Source organism: Pollicipes pollicipes, unplaced genomic scaffold (genome assembly GCF_011947565.3).
Source record: "Pollicipes pollicipes isolate AB1234 unplaced genomic scaffold, Ppol_2.1 Scaffold_5724;HRSCAF=6776_pilon_pilon_pilon, whole genome shotgun sequence".
Taxonomy (NCBI): domain Eukaryota; kingdom Metazoa; phylum Arthropoda; class Thecostraca; order Pollicipedomorpha; family Pollicipedidae; genus Pollicipes; species Pollicipes pollicipes.
This window is the reverse complement of record NW_023596746.1, coordinates 25,032,947-25,051,955: the sequence shown is the minus strand read 5'-3', so window position 1 is coordinate 25,051,955 and position 19,009 is coordinate 25,032,947. Positions and strand designations below refer to the sequence as shown.

The window sequence follows — 19,009 nt, the reverse complement described above, 5'->3', positions numbered from 1 at the left end:
CTTGACATGAATACACCAGAATCGTAATTTGTCCTTGCCAGTCAAGTTGCATTCACTGGATGCGGACCCAGATCGAATCAGATGGTGGTGTGTACAGATCAGGTCCGCCCGGAAGTCACCAATGTCGCAACGTGGGGCCAGCCGGACACACAACCTCAACAGCTGATAGACGAAGGGATAAACATCGATGCATTTGACTGCTTAACCTATTTTGTGTTCATAATGTTATCGGATTAAACAGCCCAGAGCTCAGCAGGAAGCGGCAGGGCCGCGGACCTCGCGCTGGGGAGCGGTAAACGGGCCACACGAACACTGCGCTACCCCACCGCCCCCTATAATTATGGTCATCATTGAGGGACTACTCGCATCACCGCCAGAGACGGAGCCCCGATGAATCACACCCCCATCTGTGGCTGATCATCTGACCGCCAATACACTTACTTGTCGAGATCTTTGACCTTCACGACCTTGCCGAATGTTCCCTCACCGAGAGTGGACAGGATGCGGTCTGAAACAGAATCAAGCGTCACAAATGAGGTTCCGCTGACTACCGCTAGACGTCACTACCGGCGGCATCGCAGAAAACCAGGTTGACTATTTTGATCATGGATCAAATTGATCAGCTATAATGGATAACTTAATCATTTTAAAGTTTTGGTTGAAAAATTGTATTTCTGAACTACCGTTTTTTCTAAAAAGTCTGCCGAAGTTACTACTCTTGGCCGGCTGATCGGTATTAGAGCAATGCGATGTGCTCGTTGATAAGAAATGGACTATGAGCTGACCTCTTGCCGAGGAGTTCTCTTAAGACTCATGCGATATCGGCCCGCAGAAAGCAGTCATTGACTAGCGTTCATTAGATAGCAATTCCATTATGGAAATTTTCGAACTCTTCGGCCAAAGCCCCCAGTATAGCCCGAGCGTAGCCGATCTCCCGAGAGACAGGCAAGGAGCCTGCTGTACACACCTGAACCCTAAGTCCCAGCGGAGACCGGCTGGACCGTTTCGAGCATCTGGGCCCGACCCTCGACATAGCGCCGGTAATTAAGACGGCACAAACTAGCTGCCAGACAGATGGTCTCCCCTAAAGAAGCAAACGTCTGACGTGCATTGGCACGTGCCGCCGCAGTTATGCTTGAGAGTCGCGCTTCAGTGCTCGCCGTGCGAGCATTGAGGTCGGCAAAAGAGCATTGGAGTATGCCAATATTCGCCGCTCACCGAACGCGAGGCAGGATGCGCCCTATCAATGGCCTGCATTCTCAACCGATGATGACTGACGAGCCGGATGATCACGGGATTCGTCTACAGAACCCGAAACTGACGAGCTGTGACGAGCCAGCGGATCACAGGACCCGTCTACAGAACCCCAAACTGAAGAGCTGTGACGAGCCAGCGGATCACAGGACCCGTCCACAGAACCCGAGACTGACGAGCTGTGAAGAACCAGCGGATCACAGGACTCGTCCACAGGACCCCAGATTGACGAGCTGTGACGAACCAGCGGATCACAGGACCCATCCACAGAACCCGAAACTGACAAGCTGTGACGAGCCACCGGATCACGGCCTCGTCCAAAAACCCGAGAAATGCGGCGAGTGGCCATCTCGTTGGTGTAGCTCGAAAGGTCAGATATTTGATTTAAGTGGCAACGCTTCGGATGACCTCAGCGCCGCGGCACGATATGTTGATATTGGATCCCTGTGATCTCAGCCTCGATCACGTCAGGACTGGATATCTCAGTGGAATGACTCAATATGTGAACATATGACCTAATCGATGCGACTCAAGACCATGAGGAGCACATGTGTGAGTGGCATGCAATGGTGTAGTTTTGCAAGATCAGCTGGGACCGGTGAGGCAGATGAAAATGACTGAATGACCCTCATTTTCACCCGAAGTTCAATTTATTTATAACTTTAACCAACGTCTGTTTCGAAGTTAGGAGGACTGACGGCAATTTGGCGCGGTGTTGGGGCCACTTAAGCTGAATACAAACCTGGACTGGGGCTGGGGCTGCTCAAACTGAATACGAGCTTGGAGCGGGGCTGGAGCCTCACTAACTAAATGCGACTTTAGGGCGGAACTGGGACCCCCTCTGACTGAATACAAGACTGCATCTGCATGCTTGGTGGCACGGCTCGAAAAAAAACAGACCCTATCGGCTCACTGCGAAGACTCGAGATACAAAATATAAGACCCGACAGCACGAATCCAGTGAGAGGAAGAAATACGGCTAGGTAGCATGGCTGGCAATGTGAGACATGCTTCTTGGTAACAGGACTCGATGTGTGGGAGGTAGTGCCACGTATTACCAGGACTCGAGGTGTTGGACATGCGGTCTGGTGGCAGGACTCAAAATGTGGGACATACGTTCTGGTAGCATGACTCCAGATGTGGGACATATGGCCTCGTAGAGTGACTCGAAATGTGGGAAATGCGATCTCAATAAAGTGTATTATAGTGTATAATGTACTACAGAGGATGGGCAAATAACCCGGTGAAATGTCCCCAGAGCTGTAGCATGAGAACTGGAAGCATAAGATGAGGTGAGAGACTAGTGACTTTGCAGCACGACTCAAGGCACAGGCCATGCCAGTGATATTCACATGTATATTAACAGGAAGGATCACTAAAGAGTCGACGTATCCAACGTAAAGCTGCGACGGTGCAGATATACCACGCAGGAGGCCAATGGTCCTGATCAAGGAATCAATTAGCCCAAGCCCCTGATCCCTGAAACTGTCTGCGACTAGGTCCCAGTACCAGAAGGCTGGCACAGAGTCTCTACCCGGCGCCTTCTGATTCTATTCTGCTCCGGAAGTGAACAGAAACAAATGAGTGCTGTTTGACGGAGCAAGCACCGCACCCTGACTTCAAGCCATCCGGGGAGACAGAGCCAACCCGGGAGCGCTGAGCAGACTTACACCGGCTTTGCAGCACGTCGCCGTTCCTGTAGATGAGGTGGCCGTCCTCGTCGTCCTCGACCGTCTGCTCCGGCGGCGCCTGCGGTCAAAACACGTCCCGCCTGAGCCACGGAGGGAAACGCACCCGTCGAAGCCCTGTCCAACAGCGCGTCTCAACCGCAGCCAATAATGTGTCACCGCGGCGTGCTGAGAACACACATCAGGCTGGCACAGGCGTGCCACGCATCCGGGCCCCGACGGCAGCAGCTGACCGCCAGGTGCTGCTCCAGAGCGCGTGCGAATCGATGCGTTAGTCCACTGCATTCGTTGGGGCTATTAGTTCGTTGCAAAAACGCCTTTGACCCGACAGGGTCCTCCTGACGTCCCGTGCACTCATCTTTGTCAGGAGGCGAGGTCGCGCGCCGCCGGCTCTCGCGTCTGTCTGTCAGCGGGTGAAGCGCCCGCTATAACAGACCCGGGATGCGCGCGGGCCGCAAAGCCGGATACATTTGCCAGAGGCTGCTGCCGACCCGGCGTCTAAAATTAGTCGGCGTGCGCGGCAGTGCCGCGAACAGAGCCGCTGGCCGGGAAGGCGACTGACTGTCCCGCGGAGCGGGGGCGGGATGTGACTTACCCCTGGCGCCGGAAGCCGGTGTCCGAGTCACAGTTGGTGGTTAGTCAAACACCAGCCGGATTAGTCAGGCGTCTGAGTGTAAGGTCACGCGGCTGCAGGCTGAGCGTCCAGCTCGCAGCGCTGGTCGGGCGCTCGCAGGATGGCGCCGCGGGCGTCAGGTCTGCCGGCGCCAGCGGTGCCAGAGGCCCAGCACACAGCCGACAGCGGTACCGGAGGTCCAGCACACAGCCGCTACCGGTACCAGTGGCCCGACAGCGCCGCTGGCGGCGCGGGGGCACCCACACACCGGGAGCAAAGCTAAGGGTCCAACGCACACTGCGAGCAGCGCCATGGAATCCAGTCCAGGCAGCGAGCGGCACCAGCAGTCGCGCGTGCCGGAGATTGTTAGCGGCACGGCGTCGCGCCGGCGGGGCCGTTGGCCGCTCCACTGCCACACGCGCCGCCGCCGGCCGCTACTCACATGACCGAACGGACTGTTAGCGCCCAGCTGCCGCGTCCGCCTAGTGCTGAGCACGGGAGCACAACACACGGCCGGCGCCGCGTCTACCTTGGCCGCCGCACGCGCCGCCGCCGGCCGGCCGCGGGTCTTCGCCTCCTCCCGGATCCGCCGGTAGCGGCGCGCCGACGCGGAGCCGAAGTACACGTCGTCAAGGCGCGAGCCGGTGGCGGCGGCGGCGGCGCCGGCCGGCTCTGCGCGGCCGGCCGCGCGGCCCGTGTCCACGCGCGAGTAGATGCCGAAGGTGGGCTCGTAGTCGTTGAGCCGGAGTCGGCCGGCGGTGGCGCCGGCGCCGTCGCGCGCTGCCGGTCGTATGATGGCCGAGGCCGACTTCTGCAGCGGCAGCGCCGGGTGGCGGCTGTTGAAGGCCGCTTGGCGCGACGCCGGCTCGTTGTTGTTGCTCTCCAGGTGTAGGGAGGTGCGCTTGAACGAGCTGGGTGCATCACCGTGCGTGGAGCCGGTGGGACGGCTGCGGAGCACCGCGCCGCTCGCGCCGAGCTGCGGTGCCGGTTTAGGGACGTTCTCCTTGGGCGGGCTAAAAATGAGAGGGCGCAAACGAAACAGCTTGCGCTTGCGTTCTTCCTTTTCCTTCCGCCGGGCGTCTTCTTCACTCGTTATGGTGCTGCTCTCTTCTGCGTTTGTCTGAGTTTGCAGCGTCTTGAAACCGAGACTCCCATCGTCTATCTCCAGCTTGCTTAAAGCCTTATGCATCAAATACTCATCTGGCACGGAACCGTTAGTTGCATTTCGTTTCTCGTTAACCATCTTTGTATTTTCTGCCGTCCAGCTCGAACTGATAAAGGGCTTCTGTTTTAACTCATGAGAGCATTTCGTGTTTGTTTCCCCATCGATGTTATCCCCTGCACACTTTGCCGCGCTTGTTTCCGACGCCCACGACTCAGGAAGCTCCTGCTTGCGGTCTGCACTTTTCTCTCCCGCTCCAGATTTCTTTTCCGGATTATATATCGCAAGCTTCTTCTTGGACGAGAACGGGCTAAAGAGACGCTCTTTAAACGTGACTCTCTCACCTTGAGTCGATGACTTGGTGGCGACAGCCGCCTGAGCAGAGGCCCTCCTTGGACTGCCTGTTCCCGAGTTGTGGGAGAGACCTGATATCAGCCCCAAGGTCCTCCGTCGAGCGCGAGGACTGGCCACGGGCGTCCCCGCCGTGTCCGCCGCCGCGCCGTCCACCACCTCCTCCGACACCGCTTGCGACAGCACGTGACGTTTGACCGGCCGAGACAACTCTGCTTCCGATGCCGCGGTACCCGCCCGCGGCGTCGAGCCCCCACCAGCGTCGTCACTAGACTGAGAAAGAGGCTCGGCGATGACAGCCGGCGCAGTGCCGACTGTGGCGGCCTCCTCCGTGCAATCGTCCTCTTTGTCGGCGGGCGCGGGCCGCGACGCGGCCGGCGCGCACAGCTGATGCCTGGGCGGGCTTCCAGCGCACCCGGGCGCCGGACCGCCGCCGCCGCCGCCAGATGTGCAGCCTTCGGTGCGGCAGTGATCGTCGGCGTCGCTTGAGCGCCAGTCCGACGCGCCGGTATGGACGCCGGAAGCGGGCACGCTCTGGCCGCTGAGATTTGCCGAGGCGCCTTGACTGGCGGGCTCGGACGGACTTGGACGGGACTCCCGACTCTGGAGGTGAACGGATTCCAGTGGACTCGGCCGGGACTCCTGGTCCTGTTGCCGCGCCAGCTCTACTGGGCTCGGCCGGGACTTCGGGTCCTGTTGCCGCGCCAGCTCCTGCGGACTCGGCCGGGACTTCTGATCCTGTTGACGCGCCAGTTCCTGCGGACTCGGCCGGGACTTCTGATCCTGTTGACGCACCAGCTCCTGCGGACTCGGCCGGGACTTCTGGTCCTGTAGCCGCGCCAGCTCTAGTGGGCTCGGCCGGGACTTCAGGTCCTGTTGACGCATCAGCTCCAGCGGACTCGGCCGGGACTCCTGGTCCTGTTGACGCACCAGCTCCGGCGGACTCGGCCGTGACTCCCGGCCCTGGTGGTGAAGGAGTTCCAGCGGACTCGGTCGTGACTCCCCGCCGACCGCCGCCGCGCCGGCACCGGCGCGACCCGGCGCTCTCGGCTCGTACGCGGCGTTCTCGTGCCAGCGGGTGCCGGGCGACTCGGCGGGCCGCCGCGCCGGCCGTGACGGCGGCCTCTCCTGGTCGGCGCCGGCAGCCGACCGGACGCTGTCACGACCGGCCGCCCGCGAGCTAGGCCGCTCGTACGCAGTCGTACAGCGAGCCGTACGCCAGCCGCTCGGGCCAGCAGCGCTCCAGCGCCAGTTTGGTGACCAGCGCCTGCGAGGGCGGCGGCGGGGCCGGCGGCGCCCGCTCGGGCTCCGGTGTCGTGCGGCCGGACTCGGCCTCCTCCGGTCGGGACTCCTCTGCCGGCCGCCGGCCGTACTTCTCCTCCCAGCGCGCCACCTTGCTGCTGGCGCTTTCCAGGCCGAGTCGGTCGAGCATCGCATACTTGTATACCAGCGGGTGGTAGGTGACGTCGGCGCGAAACTCGGGCCGGTAGCGCGCCACCGGCGGCGACGGACGGCCGCTCTCGTCGCCCTCCGCCACCGAGACGGAGCGCACGCGCGCCGTCAGCTGCTGCAGCAGGTTCAGGCCGCTGCGCAGGAGCCCGGGGTCCGTCGCCGGCGGCCGCTCCGTCTCCAGCGCGCCGCCCAGCGCCGTGGTGCGCGAGCGGCCGTAGACCCGCCGCGGGCGGCTGGTCATGGCGCCGGCCGGCCTCCGCTGCCCGAGTCAGCAGCCGCTGCCGGCTGCTCGGCTCCCGGCGGTGAAAATGGGCGGCGGTGAACGATGTCACCGGCCAACAGGGCACGGTACGCGGTCCACTTTGGCACCGATATCGTCAGAATCACTGCACGCACCACCGTCCGGCGCGGCACTGGCTCGCTGATGAGCTGCCGGCGCCGGCAGCGGCGTACACCAATACGCGGCGGCCGGAGGGCAGCCGACTGACGCTGCGGCGGGACCGGCGGGCAAACTGAGCCGTCGGGAGCGACGGCCGACGCTCTTGGCCCCGATTCATGTGGCTGGCAGGGCGGGGACGCGGCCGACCGGCGGCCGGGCTCCGCCGACCCGGCAGCCTCAGCGGACACCGGCCTGATTCACTGGCCCCCGGGGGCCGCCGCCACCCGCGCCGGGGCACCAGCGTGACCCGCGCGTGACGTCACCGGGGCCCCTGAGCCAGAGCGCGACCCGCACTGACCGGTGGGTTGGCCCGCGCACGCCGTCGGAGCCAGCGGCTGGCCGGGCGGGCTGGCCGGCCCCGCGCGCCGCCCGCTATATTTAGCGCCGCGCCGGCCCAGCGCGGCGGATACGCGGCGACGCACGCGAGCGTCGCCGCCTCGTGGCGCGCCGCTGCCGCCGCGGCGACACCGTCTCGAACGACCCGTCCGGCGTCGACGCGTCAAGGCTGTGGCCGGGATGGCCGGGATGGCCGGCGGCCGGCGGCCGGGCGGCGGCTGCTGCCAAGAAATGCCTAACACCGCGGCCGCTGTTTGGGGTGACGCGCCCACCCCCGGTGAGGCGGGTCCGAGGTGCGGAGTATCCGCCGCCGCCGCCCGGCGGACCGCGGGCACGGTCCGGCGCTCTGGGGGCCAGGGGCTCGGCCCAGGGGCATACGGAGTCGGCAACCCCGGCGGGGGATGGTGTGTGCATCCCGCATACACCAAATTGTGGGTGGCTGGAGAAGTGACCACTTCAGTGCGATCGAGAGTCACAATCACTTGTTAAGGATGAAACACCAACCGAAGTGGCTGTATTCTTTGGTGGTATTCTTACCGTGCATCGGTTGCGTATCGATGTGCTACCTCATATCATACACCATGGCTGCCAAACATGTGATTTTGTTCCTTGTGTTCTTGCGTTAAAACTAATGTATAGCTGTTACAAAACATAAAATAATAACCTATATTAAGTGCGCGCTTAAAAGCACACATCGGAGGACCCAGAAGTTTTTCCCAACAAAGTACACGGATTTGTTCATGGCTTCAAGGTCCAAAGCATTAAATGACACGGCGATTGCGTTTCAGCATTTGCGTGGCAATATATGAGCAAAGACAGCAGGACATCTACCAAGCATCCTCTGAGAAAGCAAAATGCAGCAAGGTGCCTGTACTAAGGAAATATTTGATCAGTGATTTCAACTAGCACCCGGATATTTAGTTGTGCGATTCAACCATTTAGCATGCGTACTCCTTTCTGGGAGCGCAGATTAAACCTTCTTTGTAGTGAGAGTATTCAGCGTGATTTATACCTGATGAAGTGCATGGTAACGCCCCTGACTACACGTCTCTCAATGATTAGACCCATTCACTCCACGGCTCAAAATACCGCGTCCTGCAGCGAGGATGGCGTCCGGTATGACGAGTGTGAAATGGGAAGCCATTCACCCGAAGGCCATGACGCCAACGCGTAAATAACGGACTGAATGAGGCGTCAGACAGAATGCAATCAAGAATCAATGCGCTGCACATAAATTGTACGCTCAAGTGTGCTTCCGGCATTAACATCTGCAGACGGCGGTCGTTTACCATCGTCGAAATGACGCAGCTTGTGACGCTAAATCAGCATGAAATCGCCGACTAAGAAATTGATACGCGCTCTGTTAGTGTTCCGCGCTCTAGCACACCTATCGCTTATCGCAGAGGAAGATAGTCATATTGGCGCCATAAACAATTGATATTGAGGGTGATCTCTAAATGAAATGTGGTGTGCATGTCTTTGCATTGTAAAGAGTTCTGATGAAACCTACCGAAGCGGACCAGTCAGGAGTTGAAGAATGAGTCTAGATTACTGAGAGCAATGATCGAGACATTTCCTACAGCAATCAAACTATTTACACGTGCAGGGGTTTGAAATAAAGCCGTAGGAAATATTCTTGGAAAGAAAGATGGGTAAATGTAGAATGAGCTCAGTGAATGTGTTTTGACATAAAATGGCCGGTTTTGCGGTGAGCAGGGAGACCATATGTCGCCTGTGAGCGGAAACAACGGACCGTTGATTTTAGCGAGCTGTCCTCCAGCTGACCTCGGATGGAGCTTGCCATCCCGTGAGCCGCGCTGTCCAAATGCTTGTTTAGGGTGAGCTTAACAGCTAAAACGTTCTTCCCTGTCAGCGGGAACGACTGCAACATTGTCACACCTTTTCCGTCGATCTTGCTCTTGATTGCGTAGAAGCGGCCGAATAATGCGAACCGCCACCTTTCCTCGGATGCATTCAACACTCCCCTACGAGTCCATCTCCTACACGTCCCAAAATGAAGGCTGTTTGTGTCAGAGTATGCCAGGATCTGAACTCGCGTCGCCGGTGTCCTCTACTGAGCGAAGTTTGCATGTTGGCAGCCCTTGTATCCATTTTGCCCGACTTTCCTTCCGGTCGAACTTCACCACAGTGGGTCGTCAAGCGGCCGAACTCTGGCTGTCAAAGGGCAGCTATAAAACGTGTGGCCAACGCTTCCGTACAGCTGCGCTAGGGAACCCGTGGAATTGGCGATAAAATAGGCGGGCGAGCACTCGAGACGCGAACGTGCCGCGGTCTTATTCGGTGACGAAAACCCGACAGCGACCGGGGAGACCGGACCTTTGCGGAACATTGCCGCCAATCTCTCACCACATCACAACTTTGCAACACGCATTTACCGACGTTGAAAAGTTGCTTTCGAGTCGCATGGCTGCTCGACCACTCGACCCATATCTGCCACCTTATGCAAATTGCCCATGCTGCAACTCGTACGCCATTGCTGATAGGATGGCAGGAGCCCAAACGTGGCTTTCCTCGGGGCGATGTGGAGCTGCCAATCATCGTCCAGTCAGTAACCAGTTGAGATCAGCTGCACTAGGTCCCGACGACAGCTCGGTAAGGGATGTCGGCATTTGATGGCTATAGGATAAAATTACGTATGGAGGAAGTACGTATGCCTAAACTATGCACGCAATTGCTCGTACGCAAGTGTGCGTTAGGATGGAAAGCTCGTATGACAGAAGTACGTAGGCAAAAAGTCCTATGGCAGAAGTTCGTAAGCGAATGTTTGCATGCCATAAAGTACGTACGGAAAATGCTCGTCAAGACAAAACTTCGCATGAAAAAATTAGTATACGTAAAGTTCGCATGCAATAGTTTGAAAGTATCTCAATGCACGCAAACGTTTGTAAAGGATAAAATTGGTTAGACAAAAGCACGGCGGGTGCTCTGCGGTGGACATTTCTCTAAAATAATTTTCTTACCTCCGGCCACTTCCATCCCGAGTTCATGTCGCACTGCTCTCATTGATAGTACTCGTTTGGCGGCCGCCGAAAGGCCTTTAATTTCATGGCATGAAGAGCTGGACTAGGCCAAAGATTTAACCTGAAGTACGCAGTTGCCGTCGCCCACCGCCATCCGTACACCAGATGTGATGACCTTCAAAGCGGTGCTTTATCCGAGATCCGGCACGAGGGACCAAGATCTGCATTCCAACGTGCACATCTGCATCCGAAGTTTTGCATGCACACTGTTGTCAAACGAACATCATCCCTGACACACTTTTGCGTACCAGCCGTGTGCATTTATATCAGATATCCAAAGATCAGTCTTTGATTACGTATTCTTTTAAAACAAACGTTATTCTTGACCGACATTTGGGCCCGAACATTTGCGCGCAAACCATTGCTTATGAACTTTTTCCATACCAACTTTTACTGCCACGAACAGTTTCGTTATGGACTTCCTCCTGATGATCAATCTACCAAGCAATCTTTATGCGTGCTTTTCCAGTGTGGACTTTTGCCGTTATGAATTTTATGACCTGCATACTTTACACTGAGGAACAGTAGGCATACGAGCTTCTTCCTACGAACAAGTGTCATGCAATATTTTTCTGAACGTGCTTTTGTCCGCAACCTTAATCAGATAGCGCAGTTGTTCGTGCTATTTTATTAGCACCTCATCGACAGCAAACCAATCGGGCGTGATAATCAACACACTGCATTTTCATCCCCGCCGGCGTGGTGATTGGCGAACGCCGGGGCCGTGACTTGCAGATGACGCTGACCAGTGCACGACCCTCATTTTTATCAATCAAGTGGCGGCGTCGGCAGATGGACCTAATATGGCTTTATAACGGCCATGGTGTGGGTGTGTTATTGTACGGACGATAGCGCTGGCTCGTCCCGTGGCCAAAGACAACATTGCGTCACGGGGGACCCAGCCCGGGGACCCGCCATGACCTCGCGCGGGCTGCAGCGTTGCGATGCTGTCACCGGGCAGGTGCCTTGTTTGGCTGCCGTGCTCGTGCAAATATACAGCACCGGCGCTGGCCGGCTTAAAAAGCCAAGGATAACAAGATTCTGCAACCGAAGACAGTTCAATGCTTCGCGTTGGTCAGCGAGGGCGGGGAAGGTAAGCGAAGAGAAAGTGAGTCGTGGACCTGGTAGCGGGTAATGGAAGCACGGTTCACGCTTTAAGCGTAATCGACCCCAATCGCTGGTTAAGCTGAGAGTTATGATTTGTGTAGCGGCCCGGGACAAAAATAAAAGTTGTGCATTTGCTCGTCTTCACGGGTGGATCCAACTTAGGATGGAATAAGTTCGGAATTATACTGACCGAAATCAGCTTAGAATGGTTTAGCACAACGTTCAAACCGTAAAACATCTCTTTCTACCGTCTTGTGATCACGGGCGCTTCTGAGTCCGTTGAATTCACCAGGACTGGTTAAGGAAGCGCTTTAAATATGTTCACACATGCATACAACAGCCCTAATGACACGACATCGGTTGTGGCTGTTCTCAAGAGCTCGTGCGTGGAGTGTTGCAAAATATGGGACATCTTTCAGAGCAACGTTTTGGCGCACCCCAGAAACTGAGCCTCGGACTGCGCCGGCCACATCTATATTTAGATCGATCGGAACTGGCGGCCTGGGGGGGGGGGGGGGGGGGCGGGGGGGGCAGACCCGGTCACCTGCCACCCATACCGTGCGCGTGATATGGCCCATCGGCACCGACGCGACACTCCTGACATCTATCGGTTTTCGCCAGGCACTATATAGTTGAAACATTTGACGCCAGGTGTTGAGGGGAGGAGCGGTGAAATTGCGTCGTCTATCCGCACATTGCTCATTGATCGATTGAGTGAGGCTTGTTGCCGCAGAAACACAGGTACACCTGACAGTAGTATGAACTGATCAGAGTGGCATGCTGGCAGATGACATTAGAGCGAGTGTAAACTACTTTGTGGTTTCGTTTGGATTAGAGCCCTTTCGGCCAGTAATGACCATTTCAAGACTTTGTTATGAGTGAGAGTGATCAGTCTTGGCTTTAAACTATATGCACCTGCGAGCCCATCTGCCGAGACTTAGCCAGCATAAGGACCGCTAAATGTGGCGGGTGCTTGGGGTTTGAACGGGGCCCCGCCAGGGGACGTTCGAGCCCACTCGTGGCTGGTGCATTTAACTTGTCCCGGACAAACGTGGCGTCGCGAGGATGAAGGTTAAAGTGAGCGTGAGGACAGAATGACAGATACACCTACGGTGGGTACAGCATAATCATGCTCGGCAACCTCCCTTCGGCGGTTTTCGAATAAGATGGAGAAACTTCGATTCACAATGAGCGTGCCGACGAGTCGCTCCGTGCCGGCGGTCTATGCTGTCTGTCTGGCCGACATATCGACGCGATCGACAGTTGGACGGCGGTAGGCACCTCTTCACCCTGATGGCTGCGAGTGGCCAGTCCTCAGCACCCTGCTAGCTGGGAGTGGTCAGTCCTCGGCACCCTGCTAGCTGGGAGTGGTCAGTCCTCGGCACCCTGCTAGCTGGGAGTGGCCAGTCCCTGGCACCCTGCTAGCTGGGAGTGGCCAGTCGCTGGCACCCTGCTAGCTGGGAGTGGCCAGTCCCTGGCACCCTGCTAGCTGGGAGTGGCCAGTCTTCGGCACCCTGCTGACTGAGAGCGGCCAGCCCTCCGCACCCTACTGCCTGGGAGCGGCCAGTCCTCCGCACCCTGCTGACTGCTGGCTGAGGGTGGCCAGCCCTCCGCACCCTGCTGCCTGGGAGCGGCCAGTCCTCAGCACCATGCTGGCTGGGAGCGGCCAGTCCTCAGCACCCTGCTGACTGCTGACTGAGAGCGGCCAGCCCTCCGCACCCTGCTGACTGCTGACTGAGAGCGGCCAGCCCTCCGCACCCTGCTGGCTGGGAGCGGCCAGTCCTCAGCGCCCTGCTGACTGCTGGCTGGGAGCGGCCAGTCCTCAGCACCCTGCTGGCTGGGAGCGGCCAGTCCTCAGCACCCTGCTGACTACTGGCTGAGAGCGGCCAGCCCTCCGCACCCTGCTGGCTGGGAGCGGCCAGTCCTCAGCACCCTGCTGACTGCTGACTGAGAGCGGCCAGCCCTCCGCACCCTGCTGGCTGGGAGCGGCTAGTCCTCGGGCGGCACACTCCTCCCTTGTTTGGAGAGAAGACAGCGGTCCGACCGCGCCAAATAAGGGCGGGAGGCACCGGATCTGCCAGGCGGACGTGTGGGGATAGACACTTCCTGGTCCGGCATGGGACAGATTGCTTCCTGACGGCGGGTTAGGGGCGAGCCACACTCTGACGGACAATCGCTCACGCCTGATGGCCGGGAGCCTCTCACAGACCAGCCTCAATTCAGACGAAGGGGCTCTTGGGGATACTAGCGGTGATTCCCGGCATGCTCGTGTCTGAGTGCCAAAAACTCAGGAAGGATCTGTGCTTGTGGTCAGAATTGGGCACGGCATCTCCCACGATCTAAGACTCAATCGTGCCGAAAATTTTTTGAATCAACAATCTTTCTGGAACATTGTCAAAAGATTGTGTGATATGGAAGCCAACGCCACATGACATAAGCATATTGCAAAGTTGATCAGCCAGCACTATTTTCTGACCCTTTTTGGGATGATTCTGACCCTTTTTGGGATGAGAAAGGACTCATAAATGTAATGGGGATAGAAAAGCATTTATGCGGGGGATTTAGGAAGAGAGAGAGAGAGAGAGAGAGAGAGAGAGAGAGAGAGAGAGAGAGAGAGAGAGAGAGAGAGAGAGAGAGAGAGAGAGAGAGAGAGAGAGGAGAGAGAGAGAGAGAGAGAGAGAGAGAGAGAGAGAGAGAGAGAGAGAGAGAGAGAGAGAGAGAGGAGAGAGAGGAGAGAGAGAGAGAGAGAGAGAGAGAGAGAGGAGAGAGAGAGAGAGAGAGAAGAGAGAGAAGAGAGAGAAGAGAGAGAGAGAGAGATAGAGAGAGGAGAGAGAGAGAGAGGAGAGAGAGAGAGGAGAGAGAGAGAGAGAGTAGAGAAGAGAGAGATGAAGGAGAGAGAGAGAGGAGAGAGAGGAGAGAGAGAGAGAGAGAGAGAGAGAGAGAGAGAGAGAGAGAGAGAGAGAGAGAGAGAGAGAGAGAGAGAGAGAGTAGAGAGAGAGAGAGAGAGAGAAGAGGAGAGAGAGAGAGAGAGAGAGAGAGAGAGAGAGAGAGAGAGAGAGAGAGAGAGAGAGAGAGAGAGAATGAAAGGGAAAACATTATAAAGAGAGAGTGAGAGATAACGTGTCCGGGAGGCGGGAGGGGCAGAGCGTCAGCTGAAAGGGAGTCCGTGCAGAAGGGGTGCCGTGCCGGCGTGACCGACCGCGCCCTTCAGCCCGCTGCAAGGGCCAATCCGCATCACGAGCCGCGCGCGCCCGATGTTCACGATATGACGACCGGGACGACTCCCGTAAAGGGCCGGGGTGCTGCCGGTGTGAGTCACCACACATTTTCTCCCCCCCCCCCCCTCCCCCCCGCTGCCGGCGGCGGCCGCCTCCTGACAGGCCACGGTCGGGCGGACGGCCTTAGCGCCTGGACACAGCGGAGACCAGTGCCGTCTTACGACGCTCGTAACGGTTCATCTTACTGGCGTTCCAACCTTTCCACCGCTAGCAGCATGGGCGCGGAAACGCAGCCGGCAGGCAGTCTCAAACCCACACACCCTCGCGTCTACAATCAGCCAAGCACTGTACGCCGCTGAGCTACGGCGCCCGGCCCGCTCCGGCCGTCGCCGCCGGCAGCCGTCCTCCCGCGGCGCCGACAGCGCGCCGCCGGGGAAGATGATTAGGACCAGACGAGACCGCGGCCTGCTGGGCGGACGCCGGGTTCGCAGAACGCGCCGTCGAGCCGCCGAACTGTCGAGCTGTCGAGCCGCTAAGCCGCCGTCGAGCCGCTGAGCCGCCGCCGAGCCGCGGCTCGACTCATTTGGAGGCTGCCGCGCTGCGCCTCCGGCTGTAAAGGGTTAGCGGTGGTCGTGGCGGGCGGGATCATCTGCCGGCGGCCGGCTCCGCAACGAGCGCCGGCGGCGGCCGGGCCGCTCCGGCCGGTGCTTGGGCCGCGCTGATGGCGCGCCGCCACGCGTCGCTGTCGGTCGAGAGGCCGCAAAGTTTGCTGGGCGTGCGGTGTGCGGAGGCGGCTTTTGAGTTCTGCGGCAGCTGGGGCGGGCGCATGCCGGTGACGAGGCGCTGAGAACAGCCGGCGACGATCGCCAGCTGCAGGGGCAGCGGCGTCTCCGCGGCAGACCTTGGGGGGCGTCGGCGAATCAAAGCCCTTCACAGGTCCGAGCGAAATTGCCGCTCGCCCGCCACCACGCAGCCACCAACACGCATCGTACTCCTCCCTCGGAACGAGCGACGGGCGTGCGGGCCAATGAGCGGCGGTTTTTGCCCTGCCCGCTTCACCGTCTGTGAGACAGCGCGGGTCTGTGCGGCGAAGGACGTTTCCGCGCTGCCGCGTTGCCGGCTCGGCCGTCCGCGGGGCCAGAGCACGGCGAGGTGGCCTCCAGGGCGGCTGGTGCCGCCCGGCCGGCCACTTCCCGGCGCGTGGGCGGCGGTCTCCGCCCTAACCCTGCCCTCCCTCAGTCTGGACGACCCGAGTGCGGAACTAGCGTCTGCCGGACGCTCCGAGGCGAAGGCGGCACGAGCCGCGTCCGCTCGCTGGGCCGGAAGTGATGCGAGGCTCGCGTGACTTGATGGATGGGCTCGTCACTTCACAAGCTCGTCGCCTCGAGGCGGCTTTTCGAGATGGTGTGGTTAGCCCAACGCACCCCGAACCCAGCTGCTGCAGCTTCTGCTGAGCCAAGGGCCACCGAGCTAGGCATGCTTTAGCTGATGAAACAAGCTGGAAAAATGTTTTACACTGACCTGACGGCCGTCGCTGTCATCTCGAGTCGGTGGCTATGCTTGTGTGGACCGGCTGCTCTCACCTGGCTTGTGAAGCTGTCGTTACGTCGTGACGGTCTGAGCTCGTGTCGACAGGCTCCGCTCACCTGACTACCGTAGCTGTCGCCAGTGAGTCGGTGGCTGAGCTTGTGCCGATTCCGACGCGTCGACGACGACGGGCTGGAGGAGTGGCGACGCCGGCCGGCGCGTGGCGGCACATCACTGGACGGCCGGCGGGACTGCTCGTACCGCTCCGGGCTGACGGGAGGGCAGGGGGTCAGCCATGGGTGGGACTGATCGTACCCGGGCTGACGGGAGGGCAGGGGGTCAGCAGGGCTACTGAGCCATGGGTGGGACTGATCGTACCCGGGCTGACGGGAGGGCAGGGGGTCAGCAGGGCTGCTGAGCCATGGGTGGGACTGATCGTACCCGGGCTGACGGGAGGGGCAGGGGGTCAGCAGGGCTACTGAGCCATGGGTGGGACTGATCGTACCCGGGCTGACGGGAGGGGCAGGGGGTCAGCAGGGCTACTGAGCCATGGGTGGGACTGATCGTACCCGGGCTGACGGGAGGGCAGGGGGTCAGCAGGGCTACTGAGCCATGGGTGGGACTGATCGTACCCGGGCTGACGGGAGGGCAGGGGGTCAGCAGGGCTACTGAGCCATGGGTGGGACTGATCGTACCCGGGCTGACGGGAGGGCAGGGGGTCAGCAGGGCTACTGAGCCATGGGTGGGACTGATCGTACCCGGGCTGACGGGAGGGGCAGGGGGTCAGCAGGGCTACTGAGCCATGGGTGGGACTGATCGTACCCGGGCTGACGGGAGGGCAGGGGGTCAGCAGGGCTACTGAGCCATGGGTGGGACTGATCGTACCCGGGCTGACGGGAGGGCAGGGGGTCAGCAGGGCTACTGAGCCATGGGTGAGGCTGATCCTCCGGGTTAACGGACAAGGCAGGCGGTCAGCAGGGGCTACTGAGCTATGGGTGGGGTTGATCTTACCACTCCGGACTGACGGGAGGGGCAGGGGGTCAGGTTGGGGTACTGAGCCATGGGTGGGGCTGATCGTGCCTGGCACTCATGTGCATAAAGCAAAGATACGCATCGCTTTTAATATGACTTCAGTCGTTTGTTTGTTCCATCGCACAATCGTGGTCCACAAATCAATGCGGCCTCAGTCTCAGAGCCGCACAGGCACCGCAACGCCGCCACCTCTTCCGACTGACCACTTCCCACCCTCCGAGCGGTCGCGAAGCCGTCATGGCGAACTACCGCGACCGTGGCCGGCCGGAACCGCAGCAGCAGCGAGTTATCGATACAGGTCATCTCTGTCCATAACTGCCGGCCGGCGGTGGCGTCCGCCGCCACCGGCCGCCCAAGGCCGCCGCGCGGCAGCCCCAGCGGCGCGCGCGCTGGCCGCGGCGGCGGCCGTCACGGACCCGGTAAATCAGGAGTGGCGCCTGCGGCTGCGGCTGCCCCGGCGCGCCCGCGGGGCTGGAGGTCCGGCTCCGGCGCGACCCTGACACGCTTAGTGTCCGGACAGCGGTGTCGTGCCGGCCCGCCGGCCGGCCCCACCTGTCCCTGTCAGGGGACGCCGCGCGGGCGCCGCGATGAGAGACGAGGACCACTGGCACACCGTCCATCACTGGCCAACCGCTGGCGACTCGGCGCTGTATCAGGTGTCTCTGCAGCCTTGATATACGGGCTGGTCACCATCGCGGGCATGGCCTCCTGGCGGGTGCTCCATATACTCCATGGACGCTGCAGCCGGTAGGAAGCGCTGGTGCGCTCGGCGAGCGACGCTGGACTGCAAACGGAAAGTGTTCTGGGCCGGGCCTGGTCGATACATCTCGGTCCAGTTCGCCCGATCGCCGGCGCGCGTAACGTGTGACACGCGAGTTCGTGTCGTTTCCAAACCGGCAGAACGCCGCGGCCTAGATTTGTTGGATCAGTTCCCAGGCTTGCGGAGTCACCTCAAGATGGGCCCGGTGAGGCTGGCGCAAAAATGGCTTAACTTCGGCCTTCGATAGCTCACGCTTTAACGGTTCTGTTCAGCAGCTGTCAACGTTTAAAGGGAATGTTTCACATTGGAAGATATTAAAGCAAGCATCATATATGATGAAAAAAGTTCACTTATAACTATTGGCATGCTTTTAAGTGGCAAAGGCTGCTGAAGAAAACACAATTTCTATGTGCGGTACATATGCTCCGCAATGCGTCATTGCTTGACTACGGCATCGTACCTTGCACAGCATTGATTCAGGGCCAATCAACGATCGTTGTATTTGGAGATCGTGCTCACGAACGCCAAATATGAACGACTCGGCAATTATATTATTCTTGGCCTTGATCGCCGCATAACCAGTGAAGACAGTGACAGGATTCGAATCACGTTATTTTGGCGTCATGAATGCCTGAGTGACCTTAAAATAGTCTCCCCGCAAAAGCCTACACATCGTCGCGGGCGTGTTGCTCAGAAACTAGAAAGATTTCGGTCTTGAGAAGGGCAGGGCTGTGAACTGCACCGAATGATCTTCAAGATGGCTATTTCAGTTCAAACCCTCACACAAACGTGGGACACTCCATTTAAGACTCGGACAGCTGGGCTAGCCAGCCCCAATAAATTCGCCCGAAATGAGCGTGTGCCCCGGAGCAGATGGGCTTCAAATGGTGTAGGCAACGGCACGTTCCAAGTGACAGAGTGCTGCCGGGCCGATCCTGTATGGATTAGATGTTGAGTTTTCCATGCGATGGGCTGAAAATAAGCTTCGGGGCGCCATGGACGAACGTCATGGAGTATCCTTTAGTGAAT

General features: G+C 59.2%; 2 protein-coding genes across 3 annotated transcripts in view; both read right to left on the bottom strand.

The window, feature by feature from the left end:
* The window catches only part of LOC119102558 (dual specificity protein kinase CLK2), a 43,137-nt gene that overhangs the window by 10,756 nt on the left and 13,372 nt on the right, over positions 1-19,009 (bottom strand). For both annotated transcript variants that reach the window (XM_037225947.1, XM_037225948.1), the window contains exons 2-4: positions 16,308-16,458; positions 2,925-3,003; positions 442-508 (exon numbers count right to left, since the gene is read on the bottom strand). The gene's annotated coding sequence lies outside the window, so the exon portion shown is untranslated. The remainder of the gene's footprint in view (positions 1-441; positions 509-2,924; positions 3,004-16,307; positions 16,459-19,009) is intronic.
* Positions 438-6,500, bottom strand: LOC119102862 (serine/arginine repetitive matrix protein 2-like). The gene is made up of 6 exons (XM_037226313.1): positions 6,264-6,500; positions 5,864-5,986; positions 5,062-5,180; positions 4,325-4,568; positions 2,925-3,003; positions 438-508 (listed from the first exon to the last, which is right to left on the bottom strand). The coding sequence occupies exons 1-6, from the start codon at positions 6,498-6,500 to the stop codon at positions 438-440; spliced, it is 873 nt and encodes a 290-aa protein (XP_037082208.1).